Below are 25,614 nucleotides of genomic sequence, written 5' to 3'. Positions count from 1 at the left end.
GCCGCTTTGAGACTCCTTAAAAGGGAGTGAAAGGTGGGATATCAAATCCAAACTCCTCTTCTTCTCTTCTTCTGTCTTCTTGATCCTTGCCCATCCTGGCTCATAAAAGCAAGCCGGGAAGGGCTGGGCGATGGGCTCTGCGGGGTGGTGAATGCTTCCCTCTGCGAGGGAGCCTTCCCAGACCCGCTGAAAGAGGTGGCCATTAAACCACTTCTTAAAAAAACATCTTTAGGCCCGGCCAATATGGCCAACTATTGCCCAGTCTCAAATCTTCCATTCTTGGGCAAGGTGATTGAGCGGGTGGTTGCTAAACAACTCCAAGCATGCCTGGAGGATGCAGACCATTTGGATCCCTTCCAGTCGGAATTCAGGCCTCATCATGGGACTGAAGCTGCCTGGGTCACTCTGGTTGAGGATCTCCTGTGGGCTAGGGACAAAGTTGAAAGCTGTTTCCTAGTTCTGCTGGATCTCTCAACAGCCTTTGATACCATCGACCATAACATCCTTCTGGACCATCTAGAGGGGCTGGGAGCTGGGAGCAGTGGTTCTGCTCCTTTCTCCTGGGCTGTGTCCAGAAAGTGGTGTTGCGGGATGAGTGATCAGACCCCTGGGCTCTCACTTGTGGGGTGCCTCAGGGTTCCATCCTCTCCCCCATGCTTTTTAATATCTATATGAAGCTGCGGGGAGAGATCATCAGGGGGTTTGGGCTGGGTGTTCATCAGTACACAGATGATACCCAGCTCTACCTCTCTTTCAAATCAGAACCAGTGAAGGCGGTGAAGGTTCTGTGTGAGTGCCTGGAGGCGGTTGGAGGATGGATAGCGGCTAACAGATTGAGGATGAATCCTGAAAAGAAAGAAGTACTGTTTTGGGGGGACAGGGGGCGGGTGGGTGTGGGGGACTCCCTGGTCCTGAATGGGGTGACTGTGCCCCTGAAAGACCAGGTACACAGCCTGGGAGTCATTTTGGACTCACAGCTATCCATGGAGGTGCAGGTCAATTCTGTGTCCAGGGCAATTGTCTACCAGCTCGATCTGGTATGCAGGCTGAGACCCTACCTGTCCACAGACTGTCTCGCCAGAGAGGTGCCTGCTCTAGTTATCTCCCGCTTGGACTACTGCAGTGTGCTCTACATGGGGCTACCTTTGAAGGTGACTTGGAAACTGCAATTAATCCAGAATGCTGCAGCTAGACTGGTGACTGGGTGTGGCCGCCGGGACCATATAACACCGTTCCTGAGAGACCTGCATTGGATCCCAGTACATTTCCGAGCACAATTCAAAGTGCTGATGCTGACCTTTAAAGCCCTAAACGGCCTCAGCCCAGTATACCTGAAGGAGCATCTCCACCCCCATCGTTCAGCTTGGACACTGAGATCCAGTGCCAAGGGCCTTCTGGCGGTTCCCTCACTGTGAGAAGTGAGGTTACAGGGAACCAGGCAGAGGGCCTTCTTGGTAGTGGCACCTGCCCTGTGGAATGCCCTCCCATCAGATGTCAAGGAAATAAGCAACTATCCTACTTTCAAAAGACATCTGAAGGCAGCCTTGTTTAGGGAAATTTTTATGTTTAATGCTGTAATGTGTTTATAATATTTGATTGGGAGCTGCCCAGAGTGGGTGGGGAAACCCAGCCAGATGGGCAGGGTATAAATAAATTTATTATTATTATTATTATTATTATTATTATCACAACACCAAGAACAACTAAAAATCACAAAGGGCGGCAGCATCCTTAAGGGTTTTCAACGCAAAACCCGTTTCCCAACTCGTGTACGCAGCAAATGTCTGGCATAATGGGGACGTGCCTAAGCTAGACGGCTTTCAGGTAAAATTTCTACAATCTCTACTGCAGGTACTCAACTGTGTCCCCAACTCCATACTTATGTTAGAAGCTGGTGAATGCCCAATTTTAACTAAAGCATGGTGGGCTGCCCTAAAACATTGGATCAGGATTGCAGTGTTTGATCTAGGGAAGGGTTTGTATGAACACCTGACCAATGAGGAGTCTGTCAGCAATTTACAGAAAACCATGGCTAGAAAAGTCACCTCTATTAGTCTGTCACCCCCCCCCCCCAACTCTATTACCTGGGTTATGAAGGCACCCTAAAGACGTTAAAGCAAAGATTATGGGATAATGCACACAGTGACTTGCGATCTCAATCACACACAGTCTGTAGTCCGCTGGCAGTAGGAGTACACTATGGGCATGTCTTTAAGTTAACACCTTACATTCAAAACCTGACAGTACCAAATTACCGAAGGTTATTCACCAAAGCCAGACTAAACGTTTTTCCTTCTGCAGTGTTGGATGGCAGGTTGAGAGGAGTTCCCTACCAGAACAGACTTTGCTTGTGTGCCCAAGACATCAGTTCTATAAAACATATTTTGCTGCACTGTGCGAAATACAAGCAATCCAGGGCTGAATTGAGATTACCCTTGCTGGTACCTTTCCTGGGAAAATCAGAGGCTCACTATGTCAGGTTCCTATTGGAAGACCGGACATACGCTAGAACATTAGCAGTGGCAAAGTTTTTATCGGTGGTTGCAAGAACCAATGATCCCTAACTTTAAGTCTGAACAAAATGCTTGTTTAACCTGGAGGTAGGCTGTCTGAATTGTGTATTGCTTTGTAATGATTTGTTGGGTCTCTGGACTGTAATAAAGATTGATTGATTGACAACAATAAGCTACAGCTAACAAGTCACCCAGCATGCAACTCCTAGCCATAAAAACCTGAACCACTAAGCATTCAATGTAAATAGATACTTAACCAAAAGCTAGGGAAATAAAAATCTAATTTAATGTACAAAACAGCTCACATTTCTTATAATGAGACAAGTACAAGTGTCTTGATGTCCCAATCTCAGGAAGAGAGGTTTTTGTAACCCATGCCCCTGGCATATAAAATGGCTCAGGATGACTCAAGCAGTATAAATTGAAAACTGGAGCCAAAATAATTGCCACTGAATTGCTTCTGGGTGATTCAGGGCACTGCCCAGGCACCCAGAAAATATACGACAGTAATCTGAAGGGAAAAAAGAACCAGAGACCGTTTCTTTCATCTGGATCTGATTGATTTTTATCCTGAATAGCTTATGTCTGAAGTCATCATTGCAAATAAATTTGTCGCCATCTTCCACATCTTTGCCTCTGGGGCTTTTTGTCAGCACTCTGGCCTTGCCGCAGGCTAATGACTGGAGGGTTCGTCGAAGGTCTCCATCCTCTAAAACAGAAAGAGATGGTTTAGTTTTTTAGCCACTAGCACTCAGAAGCCACAAGGAACATCCAATACGGACCTATTCCAGTAGCTTGTTTTATCTCCTCTAAACTGAATTCTTCACCTTCGTTAAACATAAGCAGCACTAAAGTCTGGAACAATGAGACCTGTAGCTCTTTTTTGCCCTGTCAGGAACAAAAAAAAGTGATAAAAACACTTCTGCATTTACTTATAAAATGTAAATAATTTGTTTAACAATAGTTCTAGATCCATGCACAGGGAGGTCCTACACTTTGCAGTTATTTAACATTCATTCCATATAAAAGGAAATAATACCCATATGATAGCTGTGTTATCTTTATAGCAGAGTGCTTATACCTTAGGAAGACACTATGTGTAATCATGTTTGCCTTTTTAAACTACAGTTAAGAACTATATCTGAAACACTTCAACCACAGTTTAGCATTGGCCATGAATTTAACCACGGTTAAATCTACATTGAGCAAACCCTTGTTAGGACAGTTTCCCTGATTCTCTAGCCAATCTGTTTGCAAGGTGATAAACAGATCTTTCTGGTGTTTCCCTATTTCCAAGACCGATTCAAAGTGCTGTTTTTAAAGCCTTATACAACTTGGATGTAAATACAAGTCCATGGTCACCCAGCAAAAAGGAATATTTTTTGCAAATATATTTATGTAAGCCAATGCAAATGGGCCCCTATTTACACCTGAAATTGGATAATTTTGATGGAACATGGAAAGTATTGTTCTTGGGGTGGATGGTTCATGAAAGGATGAAAGTTTCGTGAAAGGATGGATGTTTCATGCAAATGATAGCACAGGATGTTGGTGGCAGAACTGATGAAGAAACAAAATCAAATGAAATGAAATAAAGTAAGAACAATTCACAAAAGCTGAACAAAACCTAGAGACCAATATTTTAAAATGGGAATGACCACTTAAAAATCCCTGCTACATTCCACATCTACTAAATGGCTTCAACAAGTGATTAACAGTATACCAGAAAGCAAACAGTACCTCTTTAAATTCTGCTTTGAGTACGCAGTGTCCTAATGCTGATTGCCACTGTAGTTTCCTGCCACTGTGCTTTCCTAGATAAAATGTCTTGAATATCTCCTGCAGTTTTATCATCTAAAGAGAAGAGAGATATGAGCTTCAAGTACAGGGTTGCCATATTTCAAAAAAGGTTTGCTGAATTTTGTTCGGCAAAATTTCCCCATGTGCCATTTTTACACCTGAAAACCAGGACATGTCAGGAAGTTTCCTGACGTATGGCAAGTAAAAATAATCAACTAGTACAGTCTTATCTATGCTGAGCCATTAAAGGCTTTATACGTCAAAATCAGCACTTTGAATTGGGTCCGGAAGCTATTTGGAAGCCAGTGCAGTCAGGCCAGGATTGGTGTGAGATGATCAAACCGATTTATGCAAAGGAGAGACTATCACCGAAATTCATTTTTAAAGACGATCAAGGAAGATTTGTGGCAATTGAAATTCAAGTTCAAGGAGAGAAATTTTTGATAGTAGGAATTTATGCACCGAATGAGGGGAAATCTGAATTCTTTAAAAAGTTGCATGAGACCTTAATGGACTATTTGGATTACAATTTGATTTTGATGGGGGATATGAATGGAGTAGTATCTACAAACATGGATAAGGCACAAAGACAGGTAGTCACCAAGGATGGTAGACTACCGAAAACATTTTTTGAGATGACAGACAATTTGGACCTAGTTGATACTTGGAGAACAAAGAACCCCTTGGGAAGAGAGGGAACCTTCTTTTCTGAAGCCAAGATGACATGGACTAGAATTGACCAAATATGGGTAACTAGAGGAATGGCACCAAAGATAAAGAAAGTGGAAATCTGCCCAAAAACCTGCTCCGACCATAATGCTGTAAGGATGGAAATGAAATTAATATCAACTGGCTCCTTCAGATGGAGGATGAATGACACCTTATTCAGAGATGAAGAAGTGTATAAAAAGGCCCAAAAAACCTTGAGAGACTATTTTGAGATAAATATGAATACTAATGTAGAAAAAAGAGTAATCTGGGACGCAAGCAAAGCTGTTATGAGAGGGTTTCTGATACAACAGAATGCAATAAAGAAGAGAAGCCAAAATGAGAAGAAAGATAAAATTTTGGGGAAAATAAAAGAAAGTGAGAAGAAATTGAGAGTAAAACCAAAGTCGCAGGAGATTTTGAGAGAAATAAAGTTATATCAAGTACAATATATGGAAATGATGAATCAGGAAATAGAATGGAAAATTAAACAAATGAGACAAAAAAACATTTGAATCAGCTAATAAATGTGGGAAATTGCTGGCCTGGCAAATGAAAAAAAGACAAAAATTAAATACTATTACAAATTTAGAAGTGGAAGGAAAGAACATACACAACCCAACTGAGATTAGAAACTGTTTCCAGAGATATTTTAAACAATTATACACACAAGGGCCACAGAAAGAAATGGACACAGACCGATTTCTGAAGACAAATGGATTACAAAAAATCTCTCAAGAAAGTAAATTAATGTTGAATTATAAAATATCTGAACAGGAAGTAGAAGGTGCCATTCAAAACATGCAACTAGGCAAATCTCCAGGACCGGATGGGCTGACTTCTACATATTATAGATTCTTGAAAGAGTGGTTATTACAACCTTTAAAGGAAGTCTGCAATGAAATACTGGAAGGGAAAAGGGCACCAGAGTCGTGGAAAGAGGCGTACATTACACTTATACCGAAAACAGAGACTGAAAAGACTCAGCTTAAGAACTACTGCCCCATATCATTACTTAATGTGGATTACAAAATTTTTGCAGACATTTTGGCCAAGAGATTGAAAAAAGTGTCGATGGAAGAGATTCATAAAGGCTGCTTGGACGAGTGGGAGGCGTGAGGAGGTCCGGGAAACAAGCAATGAAAAATAAGTAATGGAAAGACTGAGTGGTTATTAATCATTTTTATTTTGTATTTTTTTTTCTTTTTCATTTTTATTTTGTAACACTTTGAAAATCTTAATAAATATCTTATAAAAAAAAAGAGATGATCAAACCGTCTTGTCCCAGTGAGCAACCTGACTTTATTTTAAAAAGTCACCTTTATCCCAAATTGTTCTTTTAACCATTTTTTAAAAAGTACAATAAGTTTTAATCTTTTTGTATAGTGTTGCAACTACAAAGGGAGAGGCCCACAAATTACTTACTTGAACTATTTAACTTAAGTAATTCTCCCCAAATATCAAACCCAAAGGCTGATGCCAGAGGTTTCTTGGCAATTTGCCTAAGTTTTCCAATTATTAGATAAAGAAGTTTTAATTTTAATCAGTAGCATATAGCAGTGGTTTTCAACCAGCGTGCCGTGGCACCCTGGGGTGCCTTAAATGATGGTCAAGGGTGTGTGCAACAGGCAACACTGGCCTCTCTCCCTCTTTCTTCCCCTGTCTCCTCTGATGACCTCTCGTGTCTTTGCCTCCGAAATGCTTGCACAGTTGTTTGTTGCAGTAGCCCTGGCTACAAGCAACTGGTGCCTCTGAGGCTGACCAGGGGATGTTGGTTGCCAGAAGCTGAGGCAACCTTGGAACAAACAAGCAAGTGGGTGAGGGAGCCTAGCCAGCCAGTCCACCAGCCCCTGCTGTTGGGAATGGACAGACAAGTGTGAGGCCGGGCAGGTAGGCAGGCACCGTGCTAGCCTTTCTTGTACTTGCTGTGTGCAAGGCCTACCAGGGAGCGGAGTGCCCAGTGCTGAAGGGGAGCCTTTCCACCATGCAGGCCCAGCAGCACCCACTGCTGCCACCCAAGGTAAGGTGCTGTCCTCAACTTCATCTTTGGCCCGTCTCTGTTGGGCTACTAAGGCTGAGAGCATCCTCTTCCCAAGCCCCTGTGGCAGTGTGAGGAAGCACCTCTCTTTGGGGGGGGGGGCGGCTCAAAGACCAGGGGCAGAAGCAGTGGCTGCCCAGACGACTCCCAAGGAGAGGAGGCTGAGTGAACACTCCACAAGGGAGGGTGTTGGGAAAAGGGTGAGAGGTTGTTCGCTCTGCAGGCAAGGGGCGACATAACTGGGCTCCTGAGCCCCACAGGGGTGCCGCAGTGTTAGGGAATCATTCTGGCAGAAACAAATAGACAGTTTCTAAAATGTTCCAGGTTTCCTTTATATATGGGAGTGGCACTCTGAGCTTAATTAGCATCAGCTGGAAGTGCCAATATGAAGAAAACCACACCGCTTCGTTTTTGCAGATGCCTGATGGCAGATGTCTGACAGAAGAGTAAAGGTAAAGGTAAAGGGACCCCTGACTGTTAGGTCCCATCGCGGATGACTCTGGGGTTGCAGCGCTCATCTTGCTTTATTGGCCGAGGGAGCCGGCGTACAGCTTCCAGTTCATGTGGCCAGCATGACTAAGCCGCTTCTGGCGAACCAGAGCAGCGCACAGAAACGCCGTTTACCTTCCCGCCGGAGCAGTACCTATTTATGTACTTGCACTTTGATGTGCTTTCGAACTGCTAGGTTGGCAGGAGCAGGGACCGAGCAACAGGAGCTCACCCCATCATGGGGATTCGAACCACCGACCTTCTGATCGGCAAGCCCTAGGCTCAGTGCTTTAGACCACAGCACCTGCCTGTAAAATCTGCTGAAGGACTGTTCCTGTAATTTACGATGTGTGGGAGATAAGAGAGCATTTGTTTGAAAGTGTGCTGTTAATTGCAGTTTATTTTAACAGTCGAAAATATATTTGCTACCGTAATGTTTCTACAGAGTTTGTGAGTCATCTTTAAAACAACTTCTGTTATTGTCCACTGCTTCTGGGAAGATTAAGATTGCTCTGCTAAACAGTTTAAAGAGGTTTTACCTAAAAGTGTGTGGATGGTAACCTCTAATGGTTAAGGGAGCCATGGACTCAAAAAGGTTGAAAACCTCTGGTCATCAGTATCAAACAAGAGTAATAAAAAGTTATTCCATTTTGGATGTGTTGTCCAGCTATCTTACCTCTGATGGCAGGTGGACCTCCATAGGCACGTAGGTTGGCCAATAGCCCATAGTCAAGATATTCACTGTGAGTTCAATGTTACCAGGTACATTCTGATTTTGCATATACTACAGCAGAATCAAAGTGACAGAATAACCATATGAAACTACAAACAAGTTAAAGGCACTGTTAACTGCACACCTCACATTAAATCAGTATTTGGATTCTGTCCTCCCTCCAAGGAGCTTAGGGTAGCATAAATCAAATCCCCACCTTTAATCCTTACAACCACCCTTAGATTAGCTGAGAGATGGAAACTGGGCCAAGGTCACCCTGTGAGTTTCTGAGTTTGGGGAAATTCAAACCCAGGTTTCTCCAGCCAGATTTCCTTATCTAGTGCTCCACCATTCCACCCAATAACAAAGAGCTATAAGAGCATTACCAATTTGGCATACAGAAAGCAAAGCACATTGATGGAACTAACATGAGGGGTAGCTAGCCCTGTTGTGAGGAAGAAGGAAAATGGAATATTTGCAATGTCCTTTTCAGATGTAACTGCACATGCTTAATTTATTTTGCCAAAATACCCAAAACTTAATCCAATTAAAGGATAACCCAGAAGCCAAAATACACCCAGAAAGAAATATTGATGCCAGGTTTTGTACCCATACCTGCTTAAACTGTATCATGATGTCTTTAGAAAGCTCCATGTCTTTAAACATTCCTTCAAGTTTGCTTGTGAAAGCAGCTCCACATTCTATAAAATGATAGTTGTATTGAAATTGCAGTTAGATATTTTGTCATTGTCAACAAAAGATTTAAAGTGCATCAATAACCAGATAGCAGAAAGGTATTTCCTGTTTCAGATAAAGGTAAAGATTACAACAGTATTGCAATTCTGCTCAGGAGTGGCTGGCTTGGTGGGCAGCTGTTGCAAATTGGTTCTGTTAGTGTGCCCTTGCTGCCCTGTCCTGGTAAAGCAGCAGTGATGCTGCTGCTGGAAGGCAAACTCTGTGGTAGCCAGTGGCGTAGCAAGGTCAGATGGTACCCGGTGTGAAAAATTTCTTGTCATCTCCCCCCCCCCCCCTGAAATTATTAAAAGAAGGAAAAATAAGATACAGTCGCAAGTGTTATTTTCTGGTTTATTTACTTAACACTGTGAGCATAAGCACTTAAAAACTTCTTTTCGCAATGGGAATTTCTTATGAATGAAATTTTTTACTTAATTTTGCAGATTTGGCTTAACGTATGATGATCACAATGAATCAAGGAACTAAAAAATGTAACAAAAATAAATTCAGCACGGCACTTATAAGCTTCAGTAATGATGCACAACTAACTCAACAGAATGACGTGGGGTGACTGACCGGCATGGCAGCGGATAGGATTGGTTGCGGGTTGGGTGATGATGAGTTACTGGTTGTTTACGTCTCGCTCAAGTATAAACTTAGAGACAGACTGCGGCGAATCAGTAGAAAGAAACACCCACTCCCCTTCCTCATCCATAAGCTCTCCACTATACAACATCAAGTTCAGCCGCGTTTCGTTGCATTTGTTGACTAAACTAAAAAGTTTCAATACGTATTATGTTGACTTGTTGAGGTTAATTAATTGTCAGATGAAGTTATTAAACTCGTTTTAAATAATTTTTTTCAAAAAAGTGTTGTGAGCCCCCCCCATTTTTTTTTTATTTTAAAAACACATACTTTTGCCATTTTTGTCACCCCCCTCAGTGATGACACCCAGGGTGGCCCACCCCCCCTTCCTATGCAACTGGTGGCAGCACCTTGGCAAACCAGTTGCTCTTCATTTATACTGAAGACTCTTTTAAAAAGAATGTGGGCCAAATTCTTAAATTGCTATCTATCCAGTTCAACTCCGAAAAAAGTAGCTACATGCAAGCTATGCATGTTTAAAAAGTGGCCTGCACTGCATTAAAATATTCACACACTGATTTTGTTATGGCACTTGCAGTTTATTGCTTACTTTAGATCAGAGGTTCCCAAACTTATTTGGCCTACTGCCCCACCATTTTCAGGAAAAAAATTACTCAGCGCCCACCTGAAAATCTGCCTTCTTTAAGCGAACAAAAAGAAAGATGCAGTGACAAATTTGCATTCTTTTATGTATCTATATTTCTACCTACATCCTACAACCTAGTAAAGAAGGATAATTTTAAAATAAAAATTATAAATAATATCAAAAATAATTCTAATGAGAAGAATGAACCTGGTGTGCTGCTATCAATTTATTAACGTTTGGCTCTATTTTTGTCAGCAGGATTCTTAAATCACCACAATTAGCTATTTGGGGGCAGGTTCTGTTTTCAGTTAACAGATTTGTGACCGCACTGAACCCACGTTCCACTAAATATGATGAAGGAAATATTGGCAAAACCTATTTGGTGTTTCGCAACTTTCTGACTAGTTGCAGGACCTTAGCCAGACCTAGCAGAGTACACGCAGAATCCACGGAAGCAATTGGCAACTTGGCTGCAGACAGAATAGACGAAGCAGGAACCAGGAACTTGTAGTTAGGTGTTTATTATATACAGTGGACTATTTACAGGAACAGAACACGGATCTTATGCTAGCTCTCTCTGACACGACTGACAACTCCTACACTCACTGACACACTGAACCACTCAACTCCAAACTCTGAACTAACAGTTAGTAGGCCATTAATTATCACTCCCTTGAGAGAGCTTGACCAATCAGGGAGCGGTCTCCATGTCTCTGTTATTACCAGGCAGACTTACTCCTTCAGATTGCCTTCTGGCTGTCTGCCAAACCTTAATTGACTCTATGTGAGTAGCTGCATGTACACAGTTTCCCAACAGGAAATGCTATAGTATTGTACAGGGGAGGAGTTGACACTGTCCCACAACAGCGCCTGACCTGGCGGTAAGCGTCATTACACAACAAAGGAAACATGTACAAATGGTTTTTCCATTTTTTTTCTTCTCTTCTTTCCTTATGCTTCCACTGCCCCCTTATTTTTATTCCACACACCCCAGTTGCACCTGAGGCTATTACTGCCCATCCTGAATCGTTCCAGTGCCCCCCAGGGGAGGTATTGACCACTTTGGGAAACACTGCTTTAGATGAAGTAAATACAGATATATTTCTAAGCCACTTCATGCATCCAGTGAAGTACGTTGTAGCCTATGAAAGCTCATGTGACAATAAGTTTGCTAACTGCCACACAAATTTATTGTCTTTATGTCAGTACAACCTAGGAAATCTAAAAGGGCCATTACAGAACCATGGTATTCTGAAAGGCGAAGTTTGAGGAGGTAAAACTCAAAACAGTGGATAGTTTACCAGCCTAAGCCTGGGATTCAAACAGGGGCATACCATGGGTTGCTGGCACTCAGGGCAGGTAAAGTGTCCTGGTGGACTGGGCAGCTGGGATGGAGGCCACATTGGCATTGGCAGCTGCTCTGCTACTTCCCTCCTTCCTCCCCACCTTGTCCCACCCCACCCCAGAGGCACCTTGTGGCCATTGAATGGAGCTGCTGCCTGGACAATGAGGCAGCTGAAGCCCCTCGCAAAAGAGGGGGAAGCAAGCAGGGAGGCATTAGTTACGGGGGTCCCTCACACCTATATTAAGTCTCTAATTGGGAATGTCTACACAGGTAGGACTTGAATTCACTCATTCAGTGCATTCAGTCTCTGTAAGAGTTTAAGCTAACTAGGAGGGGATGTTTTATCCCGTGTTGATGGCCTTTCAGCTGATTCCCTGGTGACCCGCTGGAATGCAGAGTTAACCAGGGCTACTGACTGTCTGGCTCCGAAGCGCCCTCTCCAATTGCATGGAGCCCAGAGAGCCCTGTTATTTCCCCCGGAGCTGAGGGCAATGAAACAATCGTTGAGATGGCTAGAGCACTGGTGGCGGAAAACTCATTCTGAATCGGACCGGACACAGGTTAGAGCTCAATGTTGAGCCTACCAAGTGGCAATGGCGACGACGACGAAGACTTTCTTCATCACCTCTATTGAATCTGCAGAAAACAGCAGCAGGGGACTCTTTCAGGTGGTTCACAGTCTAATGGAACCACCTTCGTCATCGGGCCAGGTAGGGAACCCAGGATCTCCTGCAATGCTTTTGCAAAGTTTTTTGCAGATAAAGTCGCTCAGATTCGGAAGGAGGTAGACTCCACCGTGGAAGCAGGGCCGAGGTGGGAGAGTGCTGGAGTCCTGTCTAGTCATATTATATGGGATCAATTCCAATCTGTTACCTCCGAGGATGTGGACAGGCTGCTTGGACGAGTGAAACCAACCACCTGTCTTCTTGATCCTTGCCCATCCTGGCTCATAAAAGCAAGCCGGGAAGGGCTGGGCGATGGGCTCTGCGGGGTGGTGAATGCTTCCCTCTGCAAGACTCACTCAAAGAGGTGGTCATTAAACCGCTTCTTAAAAAAGCATCTTTAGGCCTGGCCAATATGGCCAACGATCGCTCAGTCTCAAATCTTCCATTCTTGGGCAAGGTGACTAAGTGGGTGGTTGCTGAACAACTCCAAGCATGCCTGGAGGATTCAGACCATTTGGATCCCTTCCAATCGGGATTCAGGCCTCACCATGGGATGGACTTCATTACAGACTTACCAGCCTCAAGGAAACAGACAGTAATATGGGTGGTGGTAGACTTGTTTACTAAAATGGCGCACTTCATGCTGTGCCAGAAGCTGCTATCGGCCCAAGAAACAGCGCAGATGTTTGCAAAACGTGTTTAAGCTGCACGGGTTGCCATTGAGAGTGATTTTGGAAAAGGGGGCACAATTTACCTCGCAGTTTTGGAGGAAGTTAATGCAGCTTTTGGACGTAGAGGTGTGCTTGACCTCGGCTAGGCACCCACAAACCAATGGCGAGTCAGAGAGAACCAGCGCTACGTTGCAACAATACCTTCATTGCTTTGTGAAATATCAGCAAGAAGACTGGGTAGACAAGTTGGGACTGGCAGAGTTCGAGTACAGTAACGCAGTAAATACGTCTACCCAGCAGACTCCATTTATGGCAAACCACGGAAGACACCCAAGAGCATTTCCAGAGCCATGAAGCAACTTGTCGGTGCCAGCAGCGGAGCAGTTCATGGAGGAAATGCAGGCTCTACAGGAACTGCTAAGGGAGAAACTAGATGCGGCTAAGGCCGTGTACAAGAAGAATGCTGATGAACATAGGCAGCAGGGGGAGGAGATCGAAGTGGGGGATAAGGTGTGGATGTCAGCTAAAGACTTGCCAACTAAGGGGAGGTGGAGGAAGCTAGAGCCAAGAAGGCTGCGGCCATTTCAAGCGGTAGAGCAGGTAAATCCTGTATCGTTCAAACTTAAATTGCCTGCCTCAGTGAAGATACACCCTGTATTCCATAGGACTCTCCTGTCACCATTTGTTCCTGCACACCAGTACCAGAAACTTAAGCAGGCACCTCCACCTCCAGTCATGGTGGAAGCCCAAGCGGAGTATGAGATCCAGGAAATATTGGATTCGAGGATTTGCAGGAGGCAGTTGAGGTATTTAGTGTCCTGGAAAGGTTATGCTGCTGAAAATTCCTGGGTACGAAGCCAGGATTTGCATGCCCCTGACTTGCAGAGGCAGTTCCACCGTAGGTACCCCCACAAACCCAAACCCAGAGGGTGGAGGGAGGAGGCCGAACCCAGTGAGGAAGAAGCTGAGGAGAGTGAAGAATGGTGGGAACCTGCATCAAGAGAGCCCTCCATGGCAGGCAATGAAGCAGAGGAGGAGGAAGGGGGGCTTAGAGGAGGGGGTGATATCAGAGAAGCGGCTATTCTGACAGGCAGAGAAGAGTCAGAGGGAGAAGAATCAGAGAGCAGCAGGAATCTGCTTTCTTCACACACAGAGAGTAAGGGAAGCTTATCTCTCCCAGGAATGCAGCCTGGCAGCTCTATTAATAGAACAGAGCAGAAAGAACAGGACACAACAGAGGGGGAGGAAGAGATCGAGGGGGTAGAGACTGCAAGAACCCGTAGATTGAGTCGTTTAGTAGAAAGGCGCATGTCAGGGAAAAGGAGGAAGTGGAGGCTTTCCTGTGTTGGCCAGAAAAGGAAGCCAAATCCAGCAACTGACTCAACGGGCAAGGAATGATTAATGGAGCTCCGACCGGGAGTTATTTTAATTGACCAATAAATCTGAAATAATTAACTGTCAGAGGTTGCGTCATGTGTGAGAGAGACATCAAACCTGACACTGCAATGCGCTCTACGTGGGGCTACCTTTGAAGGTGACCCAGAAAGTGCAATTAATCCAGAATGCAGCAGCTAGACTGGTGACTGGGTGTGGCCGCCGGGACCATATAACACAGTTCCTGAGAGACCTGCATTGGCTCCCAGTATGTTTCCGAGCACAATTCAAAGTGTTGATGCTGACCTTTAAAGCCCTAAACGGCCTCGGTCCTGTATACCTGAAGGGGCGTCTCCATCCCCATCGTTCTGCCCGGACACTGAGGTCCAGCGCCGAGGGCCTTCTGGTGGTTCCCTCACTGCAAGAAGCAAAGCTACAGGGAACCAGGCAGAGGGCCTTCTCGGTAGTGGCGCCTGCCCTGTGGAACACCCTCTCATCAAATGTCAAGGAAATAAGCAACTATTTTACTTTTAAAAGACATCTGAAGGCAACCCTGTTTAGGGAAGTTTTTAATGTTTAATGCTGTAATGTGTTTTTAATATTCGGTTGGGAGCTGCCCACAGTGGCAGGGGAAACCCAGCCAGATGGTTGGGGTATAAATAATAAACTTATTATTAAATTATTATTATTATTATTATTATTATTATTATTATTATTATTTATCATCATCATCATCCCTTCAGTTCTTTCTGATAGGCCAGAATTGCAAAGTCAACACAGGTGGAAGAGTCCACATGACGGAAGGGGACACAAAACTCTGCAACACAGACACTTTTTTCTGGTAGTACATTTTTAAGGTGTCATGCCTAGGCAATGGATTCTTTCTTGCAGGGGGTTGGACTACAGGACCTTTGGATGCCTTCCAAAACTACAATTCTATAATTCTATCTTCTTCTTAGGAAATACAGTAACAATCCTTCATATGCAAAGCTATCATTTTTAAAACACTTTCTACAATATGGATGTATTGGAAACCCACTCTGATTTCTAAAGAAAGAAACATCTTGAGTTTCTGCACATTTTGATATACTAGGCTAGAGGAGTGGTGTTGATGTTGGAGAGAACATAAAATAGACAGCAAGCAATACATTAGAAAAAATGCAAAAAACGTTACCAACAAAGGGAGATTGGCAAAACAAGCTGTGTATCTGAAATTGGCAGTGGAAATTAGACAACAACCAAACCAAAAACTTAATAAAGAGTGGGAAAGTGTAAAAAAAAATTGGCATAACATTGTTCTCAAATCAAACCCTTGATGTGTTTCAAATAAATTTCACAAAGTCAAAATGCAGATAAACAAGTTATTTATTATGTATTAAAAAGGCAATAAAGGTAAACAACACAATTGAAAGGAAAAATAAGATAGAAAAAGCTGCAGTGAGGTGGTGGGTAGTCACGGGTGAATAAATATGGATATTGTTTGGTTTACTTATGTATACAGTATATGTTAAATTATGGATTGGAATATGTAAATAATTAACAAAGGAAAATTTAATAAAAAGCATTTTAAGAAAACACCAAAAAACAAAACTGCAACCCTTCCATACTGTTGAGGTTCCTTTAATTGCTGTTAAGTAAACTCTGGTGCACGTGCTTCCCTTATCTTGCACCTGCAGGTCTTACGATTAGTGTTTGAAAGTCACTGTGACCTGACAACAGGCCAAGGGTGTGGTCATTCTTGAGTATATTGAGAGGGGGCTGTACATTGCCTGTTTGCTTTGGTGCAAGGAAGCTCTGCCAGATTGATACTGAACTCTGTGCTGTATGTATGCTGTGAGTTGTACTTCTTTGCATTTGAAGCCTGTACTTTATGTATATAGTGTATATAGTAAAAAGGTAAAGGGGACCCCTGACCATTAGGTCCAGTCATCGCCGACTCTGGGGTTGCGGCGCTCATCTTGCTTTATTGGCCGAGGGAGCCGGCGTACAGTTTCCAGGTCATGTGGCCAGCATGACTAAGCCGCTTCTGGCGAACCAGAGCAGCACACAAAACGCCGTTTACCTTCCCACCAGAGCAGTACCTATTTATCTACTTGCACTTGGATGTGCTTTCGAACTGCTAGGTTGGCAGGAGCAGGGACCGAGCAACAGGAGCTCACCCCGCTGCGGGGATTCGAACCGCCAACCTTCTGATAGGCAAGTCCTAGGCTCTGTGGTTTAACCCACAGCGCCACCCGCCTCCCTTAGTGTATATAGGAAACTGCCTTAATGCTTTGGATCCGTCAGTAAAGGAGTGAACTGACTGAAAAGCCTCAAAGCCTTGAAATAAAAAGCCAGGAAGCTCCCTCCCCACCTCAACACTGTGATCTTTTAACTCTTTATTTTACATTAGAAATGGAGATAAGTATGTGGAGGGTGGGTGAGGATTTCTAGATAATGGAGAAACTACTGAGGAACTTGTGAGCCCGTTTTGTGGGAGAGCTGGCTATTCCTTTTCCTTGATAATAAATGGGTGGTGGTGGCAGTGGCAGGTGAGAGGAAGAAGAGGAGGACCTGGAGTTTTGTAGATTTGTAGAATTGGAAGGAACCAAGAGCCCTTCAATGATTCTCTCTCCCTACACACACAATGCATTACCAAAGCAGCCAGCAGACTGAGACGGGCTCAGGAAAGACTATGGGAACGGACAAAGTGTGGGCTGCACAGATTGCAGAAGCTCCTTTTCCCTGCTTCCTCTATGCTGCTCCCAACCCAGGCTGCCTGCCTCCCCTCTGCTCCAACAGCTCCTTTGCAAGCACGGGGAAGCTGTGGCAGCCTCTGCAGCAGCAGCCACTCTTCCTCCTCTTCCCTCCATGCCTCTTCTTCGTCATCCATTTGCTACCCACACACCACCATGCAGTGACCTTCCTCTGGCCCAGGCAGCCCCTCCATCCTCCTCCGTTGTCCCCCTCTCATTTCCTTCAAGACCCCAGCCCTGCACTGGGTGGGCTCACCAGCAGCCAAACAAGAAGCAACTGCCCTTGCAGCGCAGCACAAGGCTGGCGTGAGGATGCAGCAGGTGTCCCTCCAAAAATGTGCCTCTAAAAAAGTGCACCTGGGGCCACAGCGACGGTAGCTCCGCCCACGCTGCAAATAACCTTTAATGTAAATAGCATAAAGTATGCACATCATAATATGTAAATAATATTCAAGTGTCTTATCCTTTACAAACACAGGTTGGGGAGCTGCTATGACAGTGAACATAGAAAAAATTACAGAGGACTAAACCAAGCAACTTACCATGTTTGAGCTTGGAAAGCATAGATTTTTCAGCATCTACTGATGCACTTTTGCCTACCAATAACCGCTTTGCTAGATCTTTTTTGTAAAATGCCTCAAAAACATCCTTTCCTGTAGAAGACAAGTTTATTTAAAGCTCAGTTTGAAGTCTAAATTACAACTGTTTCTCTTTAAATTACGGATCAGCAACTTGTGATTCCTGGATTCCATTTTAGCTCCCTAAGGCAGAGGTTTGCAACCTTTTTGAGTCCACGGCTCCCTTGAACAACTGCATTCTTTCTGCAACTCCCCTGTGAGGAAATGTGCTCTGAGCCTCAGAAGCCCAGTTATGTCACCTCTTGCCTGCAGAGCCAGCAGCCCCTCATCCCTTTTCGAACACGCTCCCTTATGGAGTGTTCCCTCAGCCTCCTCTCCTCTCCCTCTCCTTGGGAGTCCTACAGCAGCCATCGCAGCCACCCCTGGTCTCTGAGCTGCTGCCCCCAGCCCCAAAGAGCTGTCTTCTCATGCCACCCCACAAGGGCCTGGGAAGAGGATGCCCCCAGCTTTAGCAGTCTGACGGTGACTGGCCAAAGGTGAATGCAAGGCCACCATTTTATTCACCTAGGGAAGCAGTGGGTGCCACCAGGCCTGCATGGTGGAAAGGCTCCCCTTTGGAACAGGGCACTCAGCTCCCAGGCAGGCATTGCACACAGCAAGCACAAGAAAGGCCAGTATAGCGCCTGCCTGGCTGGCCTCCCACTTGTCCGTCCGTTCCCAACAGCAAGGGCTGGTGGACTGACTGGCTGTGGTCTGAGTTCACCTCAGCTCCTAGCAACCAGCACTCCCTGGCCAGCCCCAGAGGCACCATTCGTCTGGAGAGCTTGTAGCCAAAGCCACTGCATCCAACAGCCGTGCAATCCTTTGGGAGGCAGAGACATGAGAGGGCATCAGAGGAGGGAGGGAAGGAAAGAGGGATGGAGGTCACTGTTGCCCGTGGCACACCTGATCATCATTCAAGGCACCCCAGGTTGTCACGACACACTGGTTGAAAACCACTGCCCTAAGGGGAACCATTGAGCATCAACCATTCCCAAACCAACTCAGATGTATGGGCTTCCTAGCAGCTTACTTTGAGAAACGGAAGGGTGAATGGGAGTGGAGTGTTTGACTCCAAATCCTTATTATTTCCTCAAAGTAGCTCTACAATACAAGTAGCTGCTGTCCATGCATTCCACCTCATCCCCACCAACTCTTTAACAAGTCAAATAGCTTACAGATTCATAAAACACCTATGTGTATACAGTCATCCCTGTGAGTTAAGGGCAAGGAACCAATGTTATGTGACCTTGAGTAGTTAACTAGGGCTTAACCCTCATTTCTGCAGATCTAACCCAAAATAAAAGCCATTCTACTAGCTAAGAAACTGGGAGAATAGCAGTTAAACTTTGGATTCATTCAGCCTTATTGAGCCAATTTTTGCTGATATGTGCAGGTGTCTAATGCAAATAGGAAGTCCAGCTCTTACCATAGATGAACCTAAATATAATCATAATTTTATCCAACATCTTTTCAAGCTCTTCATCAGTAGCCTCTTTGTTTCCTGCACGAAGCTTTGAATCCACATACTTAGCTGAAGGAAAAACAAAAACAAAAGGTGATCAGATTTGAACTTGCATGCTTAAACAAAGTCTTAGTCTTACTCTAGACAAGGCTAGTGCTCTGCAAACTCTACTGGCCCATTGCCAGGTCTAACAGACAAGTGCCATGCAGACAACAGACTTGCCGTTCCCAAATGTCACATCATTGTGAAAAACAAAACAGAAGTTACTTCTCTGACCATTCGAAAGCACCATAATCTTGAGCCTCCTTCCTTGCTTGTAAGTATACCCTGTTGGGATGCAGCCAAGGAATCAGAGGCAATTGGCAGGCCCCCAGCTGGCCCCAGCCCACCGGTCGAACTCCACTCCTTGGATCAGCATGAAACTGCAACCCGAGCTTCAGAAGCTTTCAGAAGCTGAGCATGCAAGCCAGCAGAGTAAAACACTTCACAACAGAAGGGAAGGGAGAGGCATATGTGAGCATATTTACAGTTTTATTCAGCATACATCAGGACAAAGGAAAACATGTCTTCTCCCCTTCGTGTCCAAAGCAAGGCAGGAAAACAATAGCCATATACAAACGGAAGTTCCCAGCAAACTGTGCTGGAGTGTAAACAAGCACGTGACACACAACAGTCATGCCTTTTAAGGTGGAATGGAATATTCTAACATACCCAACTATTAAATAACAGGTCTGATTGGAGGTTGAGCCCCGCACTCCATCTCAAATTCAGCTAAGGGGCTGCAAAGCTCCATCAGAGGAACTGGACTGATTTGTTAAACTTTGAAATATAGCCTTGTACAAGATATCTGTTAGTTATAATAAAGTTAACTGACAGTTCGGTTCTTTAGTTTATTGTTCTACCCAGAGGCCAAGACAAACTTGTAGCAATAGTATTTAACAAAATACAGAGCATACATCCATAATATAAGCCGACATCCACGATGTAAGAGAGATACCAGAGATACCCAAAAGCAAAAATCTAACTTAATTTCAGTTTAAACATCTGAATCACCAAAACAACTTATAGCAATTTTATCTATTTCATTTTTCCTGATTATTATTATTTTGCAGCCAGTGCATAGAGAGCCAGTCTGCATTACAAAGCTATTACTCAAAAGAAACTGAACCATTTCTGGGACTTCCTGAGAGGAATCAAGTAGGTTGGTTGCAGCTTTTGGAGCTCCCCCAAAGCTGTAATTAAGCTGTGACTAATTACAACAAAGGGACGCGGGTGGCGCTTTGGGTAAAACCTCAGCGCCTAGGACTTGTCGATCGTCAGGTCGGCGGTTCGAATCCCCGCGGCGGGGTGCGCTCCCATTGCTCGGTCCCAGCGCCTGCCAACCTAGCAGTTCGAAAGCACCCCCGGGTGCAAGTAGATAAATAGGGACCGCTTACTAGCGGGAAGGTAAACGCCGTTTCCGTGTGCTGCGCTGACTCGCCAGATGCAGCTTGTCACGCTGGCCACGTGACCCGGAAGTGTCTTCGGACAGCGCTGGCCCCCGGCCTCTTAAGCGAGATGGGCGCGCAACCCCAGAGTCGGACACGACTGGCCCATACGGGCAGGGGTACCTTTACCTTTACCTTAATTACAACAAAGTTACAGAGATAACAGGAATAAACTCCTAGGTACTCCAGATGGATTGCTCACTGAAGAGGGATAGAGAAATCCCATCAGAAGGGTGAGTGAACCAGAAGTTCAGGTCAGGTGAGTTTGCTGGCCAATCAAGCACAGTAATCCCATGGGCATTGAACCAGGTTTCGGTACTTTTGGCAGTGTGGGAAGGTGCCAAGTCCTGGTGGAATATAAAGTCAGCATCCCCATAAAGCTTGTCTGTGGAAGGAAGCATGAAGTGCTCCAAAATCTCCTGGTAGACGGCTGCGTTGACCCTGGACTTAATGAAGCACAGTGGACCAACACCAGCTGATGACATGGCTCCCCAAATCTCTTTTCTGATGAGAGCAGCTTTTGCATCTCATTTGGAAACCAAGGACCCAGAGTCTGGAAGAAGAATGGGGAGGCACACAATGCCAGATGCTTGAAGTCCAGTGTGAAGTTTCCAAAGTCTGTGTTGATTTGGGGACCTGAACCCCACAGAGAATCTATGGGGCATTGCCAAGAGAAAGATGAGAGACATGAGACCGAACAATGCAATACAATGCAATACAATACAAAATGAGAAGCAGAGACTGGAGGGTGGAGCAAGGCAGGTGGAAGGAGGCCTTGCCTGATGAAGTCTCTCCCCTCACAGTTCTTCCTCCAGGCACAGCTTCCTTATGAGACGACCCAGGGCCAGGGGGTGGGGCAAGGCAGGTGGAGGGACGCCTTGCCTGATGAAGTCTCTCCCCTCACCCTGGTCTTCCATAACACCTCAGCAGTGCCACAGGCTGATAGCATCCATGCTACGCCGCATTGAGGCAGTAATTGATGCAAAAGGGGCCCAAACCAAGTACTGAGTACATATGCATGCTTCTACTTCTCAGAAGTCCAATATTGCTCTATTTACAATCCTTGTTTTGCTGATTTCATTTAATATTCTAATTTTCTGAGATTGTTAATTTGGGGTTTTCATCAGTTGTATGCCATAATCATCACAAATATAACAAATAAAGGCTTGACATACCTCGCTTTGCATGTCATGAGTCTATCTCATATATAAGTTTCACCTTTTCAGTTGAATTACTGAAATAAATGAACTTTTCCATGATATTCTAATTTTCCAAATTTCACTTGTACTTTTGAAACTGCTATAAACCACTAAAGTAATTAAATAACTACTCAACTGTCGATAAACATGTCAATCTGAAATATGACCCTAAAGCTGGCTCAAAAAGAGTAGTAATTGAAGGCTGATTGTAAAACTGCTATCCAATAGTCCAATTTATTTATGGTAATGAGAATTAATGGTGGCATTGCACTAGCTGTGGCAAATGGAATGCTAAGGAGTATAGGAATGTGTTGACTTTGAGCAAGTTCCTCTAGCAGCACCCATGATTGCAAGTATGTCAACTGCGGTGGATTTGCAAAAATTACTTCATGGGCAGAGAAAACAATTAAGAATTGAGATGCAGAAGATAATAATAAGCAAATCTCTGAATAAAGCGGAGGCCAGTGAGGAAGTACAGCCCCTGAAAAAAATTACTGGAGATTTGTCAGATCAGGAAGAAGGTCTTACACAGTTCCCTGAGGGTCACAGCCATGCCTAGAGGATGGCTCAGTGCCACTGGAAGTACAATCTGGAATGATTTTAGAAGACAAAGCAACTAAGACTCCTGCAATAGCTGGAATGCTGGAAGGATCAATGTAATGCTGGAGCCAGGATGTTTAGAGCCAAGATGTTGAAGAACAAGATGTTCCAGAGGGGGAAGAGACATGTGGTAGTGATAAGTGACTCTTTACTGAGGGCAACAGAGGCAGTAATGTGTGGAGGAAACAGGATGTCACGGGAGGTGTGTTTTCTGGGTGCAAAGATTCATGGTGTAACAGAGAAGTTGCCAAGTCTTATAAAGCCCAATGACCACTACCCCTTCCTTCTGATTCACGTGGGTACTAATAATATTGCCACACACAGCCTGCAACACATAGCAAGGGACCATGAGACACTGGGCAGGTAACTGAAGAGACGTGGGGCACAGGTAGTCTTTTCATTACTCCTTCCTGTTGAAGGTTGTGGCCCAGGAAGAGAGAGGAAAACACTTGAAGTAAACCACTGACGGTAAAGGTGGTGTCATCAGGAAGGCTTTGACTTCTTGGATCATGGTTTCCGCTTCCTTGTGGAGGGACTTCTGGTGAGAGATGGGCTGCACCTCACAGCAGTTGGCAACAACGTGTTTGCTAAGAGTCTCGAGAACCTGATCAGAACTTTAAACTAGATCTTGAGGGGGAGGGAGACAACATTACAAACGACAGAAGAGCACCTGGCACTGAGGAAAATAGCTTCATTGATGCACAGAAAACTGAGGTGCTCTACAAACCTGCTAAAGGGCAAGCAACTACAGAAAGGAAGGAGCTGGAGGGAACAACCCATGGTTTCAGTTGTCTCCGCACAAATGGACAGAGTATGGGAAACAAGCAAGACGAACTGAAGCTTTTAGTACAGGATGGCAAATACGACCCGGTAGACATTACTGAAACCTGGTAGGATGAGACTCATGACTGGAATGTAGGAATTGAGGGGTATAACCTGTTCAAAAGGAATAGACCAAATGTGAGAGCTGTGGGCATCTCTCCTCTGAGTTGTAAATTCTGTTGCCATAAATTCTGCAGAGTCACTTGAACAGCCGGGGGTTGCCCCCCTCCAGCCCCGGCTTCATTTTCTCTTCCCCGTGAAGAGAGGCAGGCCAGCAGAGATACTGTGAGAGCTGTGGGCGTCTCTCCTCGCCACAAACGCCACAGGAGCCTCTTGAAGTTTTTATATTCTTTATTTACAGTATTTACAACGGGTCATTAGCACATCGTTCATCCATCAGTGTCACTCAGTTCAGATCTCTGCCGAGGCCTGTGTTTGCCTCTCCAACAGCTCATAAAATGATGAAGTCTCCCACCTCGCTTTTCAGCCATCTTTTCCCTGCATCTTGTGAGAGCAGCCGTAAATCTCTCCCCAATTCTGAGCTTGAGCTTAACCCTTGTGTTTCCTGTGAACTTCCAGGCTCACTAGCCCTTCCTGGGCTTATTCCAATAGCTCTCTCCTCATCACCTCCCTCCACCTTGGGCACCTCGTCCACTTCTTCCACTCCCAGGCCTCCCCTTCCCTCTGAGGAACTTGAAGCCTCTGGTTCGTCCCTGACACCAAACAGGAAGGGAGAAGGAGTAGCATTATATGTAAAGGATGTGAAAAGCAGATTGAGAGTATATGGGTAAAAACTGTAGGAGAGAAGGAACAGTGACCTTGCTGTAGGTGTTTGCTATAGACCACCAAGCCAGACTGAGGACTCAGATGATGCCTTACTAGAGCAGATTACCAAACATTCAAAAAGAAGAGATATAGTAATCATGGGAGACTTCAGCTTCCATGATATCTGTTGGGACTCAAACTCTGTCAAGAATGTAAGATCTGACAAATTCCTTCATTGCCTCGCTGACAATTTCATATCCCAGAATGTGGAAAAGGCAACAAGGGGATTATCTATCTTGGAACTAGTACTCACCAACAGGGAGGAACTGACTGACGAAGTGGAAGTACTCAGAAACTTGGGAGGAAGTGATCGTGTTCTACTGGGTTTCATGATACAGAGGCAAGGGAAAACTGAGTGTAGTAGGACACGCACTCTGGACGTTAAGAAGTCCAATTTCAAAAAGTTTAAGGAGCTACTGGGTGTGATCTCATGGTCAGAAAAACTCAAAGAGAAGGGAGTACAAGAAGGATGGAAGTTTCTAAAAGGAGAAATATTGAAGGCCCAAAGGGAAACAATACCAACAGGAAAGAAAAGTGGGAGGCATCTAAGGAAACCAGTGTGGCTGTATAAGGAGCTTACAGATGAGCTAAGAAGGGCATGTATAAGAAATGGAAGAAAGGGGGAAATGTCAGGGGTCCAAGTTCCCAGCTTGATAACACAGTAAGTGAAGGTAATTAAAAGTGAGGATTTATTGCAAAAATAAACAGATAGCTCTGGACATCTCTAACGCAGCCACCGGCATTATCACTCAAGATGACCCTTCTAAAGAGTTATTCCTGCGCCTTCAGCAGATATTGAACTTACAACCCCTACTTCTCTTGTTTTGCTTCCTATCTAACAACCCTCCCCTTCACCAACTCCTCGGACTGATTGGATCAGTTCCAACATCTTCTGGGTCTGAGAGGGGTTTGTTCACACCTGATTGTGTTCCAGAAGAGCTCTGGCTGTGTTTCACCCTGCTCCCAGCTACAACCTTATCATCCTGCTCGTCAAGGTCAGGAAAAGCTGACGGCTGCAGCTGCTGGCTCTGCCCTGTCTGAGTCAGATCAAAGCCTCCCTGTTCCTGGCTGCTTTCTGACTTTGGCTGTAAATCTTCACTTGGAGCTGGCTCATTCCTGACACCACCCCCTCCTCTAGGTGTTGGGATTTCAGTTCCCACCAGCTGCGGAGAAGCAGCAACGTTGTTTACATCATGTGATATGTCTGAGCGTGAGATAGGAAGTCTTACTCAGTTCTCAGAGTTCTCAGTGTAACCGGGTGGAGTTACTGAGAGCCCCCTTCCGCTTCTGGATAAAAGCAGAGTCGAGTCGCAGACTCTCATGCTGTACTGCTGAAGGCGAGCAGACATGATTTGAACAGTCAAATAAAGTAGCTGGTTAGACTACGGACTGTCTTCTTTCTTCTGTGATGCGATGCCAGGAGGAAGTGAGTGTGCTCCTCTCAGAAGGGAGGAGTCACTTATTAACGGTCTCTCTGGACTAATGGTAGATTTTAGCCAGAGAGTGACCTCCGGAGAATGCCCCGGAGTGCCTGGGATGCTGGCAACCCTCCCAGGTGGGCGTTTTTCCAACATGTGGTAGCA

At 44.9% G+C, this 25,614-nt stretch overlaps 1 protein-coding gene across 2 annotated transcripts in view; it reads right to left on the bottom strand.

Moving 5' to 3' along the window:
• The window catches only part of LOC308467737 (cullin-4B), a 120,532-nt gene that overhangs the window by 3,682 nt on the left and 91,236 nt on the right, over positions 1-25,614 (bottom strand). For both annotated transcript variants that reach the window (XM_080989432.1, XM_080989433.1), the window contains 7 exons: positions 19,063-19,167; positions 17,559-17,669; positions 8,876-8,961; positions 8,225-8,332; positions 4,254-4,367; positions 3,296-3,401; positions 3,050-3,222 (listed from right to left, as the gene is read on the bottom strand). In XM_080989432.1, the coding sequence (XP_080845558.1) occupies positions 3,050-3,222; positions 3,296-3,401; positions 4,254-4,367; positions 8,225-8,332; positions 8,876-8,961; positions 17,559-17,669; positions 19,063-19,167 (803 nt within the window). The remainder of the gene's footprint in view (positions 1-3,049; positions 3,223-3,295; positions 3,402-4,253; positions 4,368-8,224; positions 8,333-8,875; positions 8,962-17,558; positions 17,670-19,062; positions 19,168-25,614) is intronic.

The sequence above is a fragment of the Podarcis pityusensis genome (genome assembly GCF_964106645.2).
Source record: "Podarcis pityusensis genome assembly, chromosome: W".
Lineage (NCBI taxonomy): Eukaryota > Metazoa > Chordata > Lepidosauria > Squamata > Lacertidae > Podarcis > Podarcis pityusensis.
Note: the sequence above shows the minus strand (reverse complement) of the source record. Positions and strands in the feature narration are given on the sequence as shown.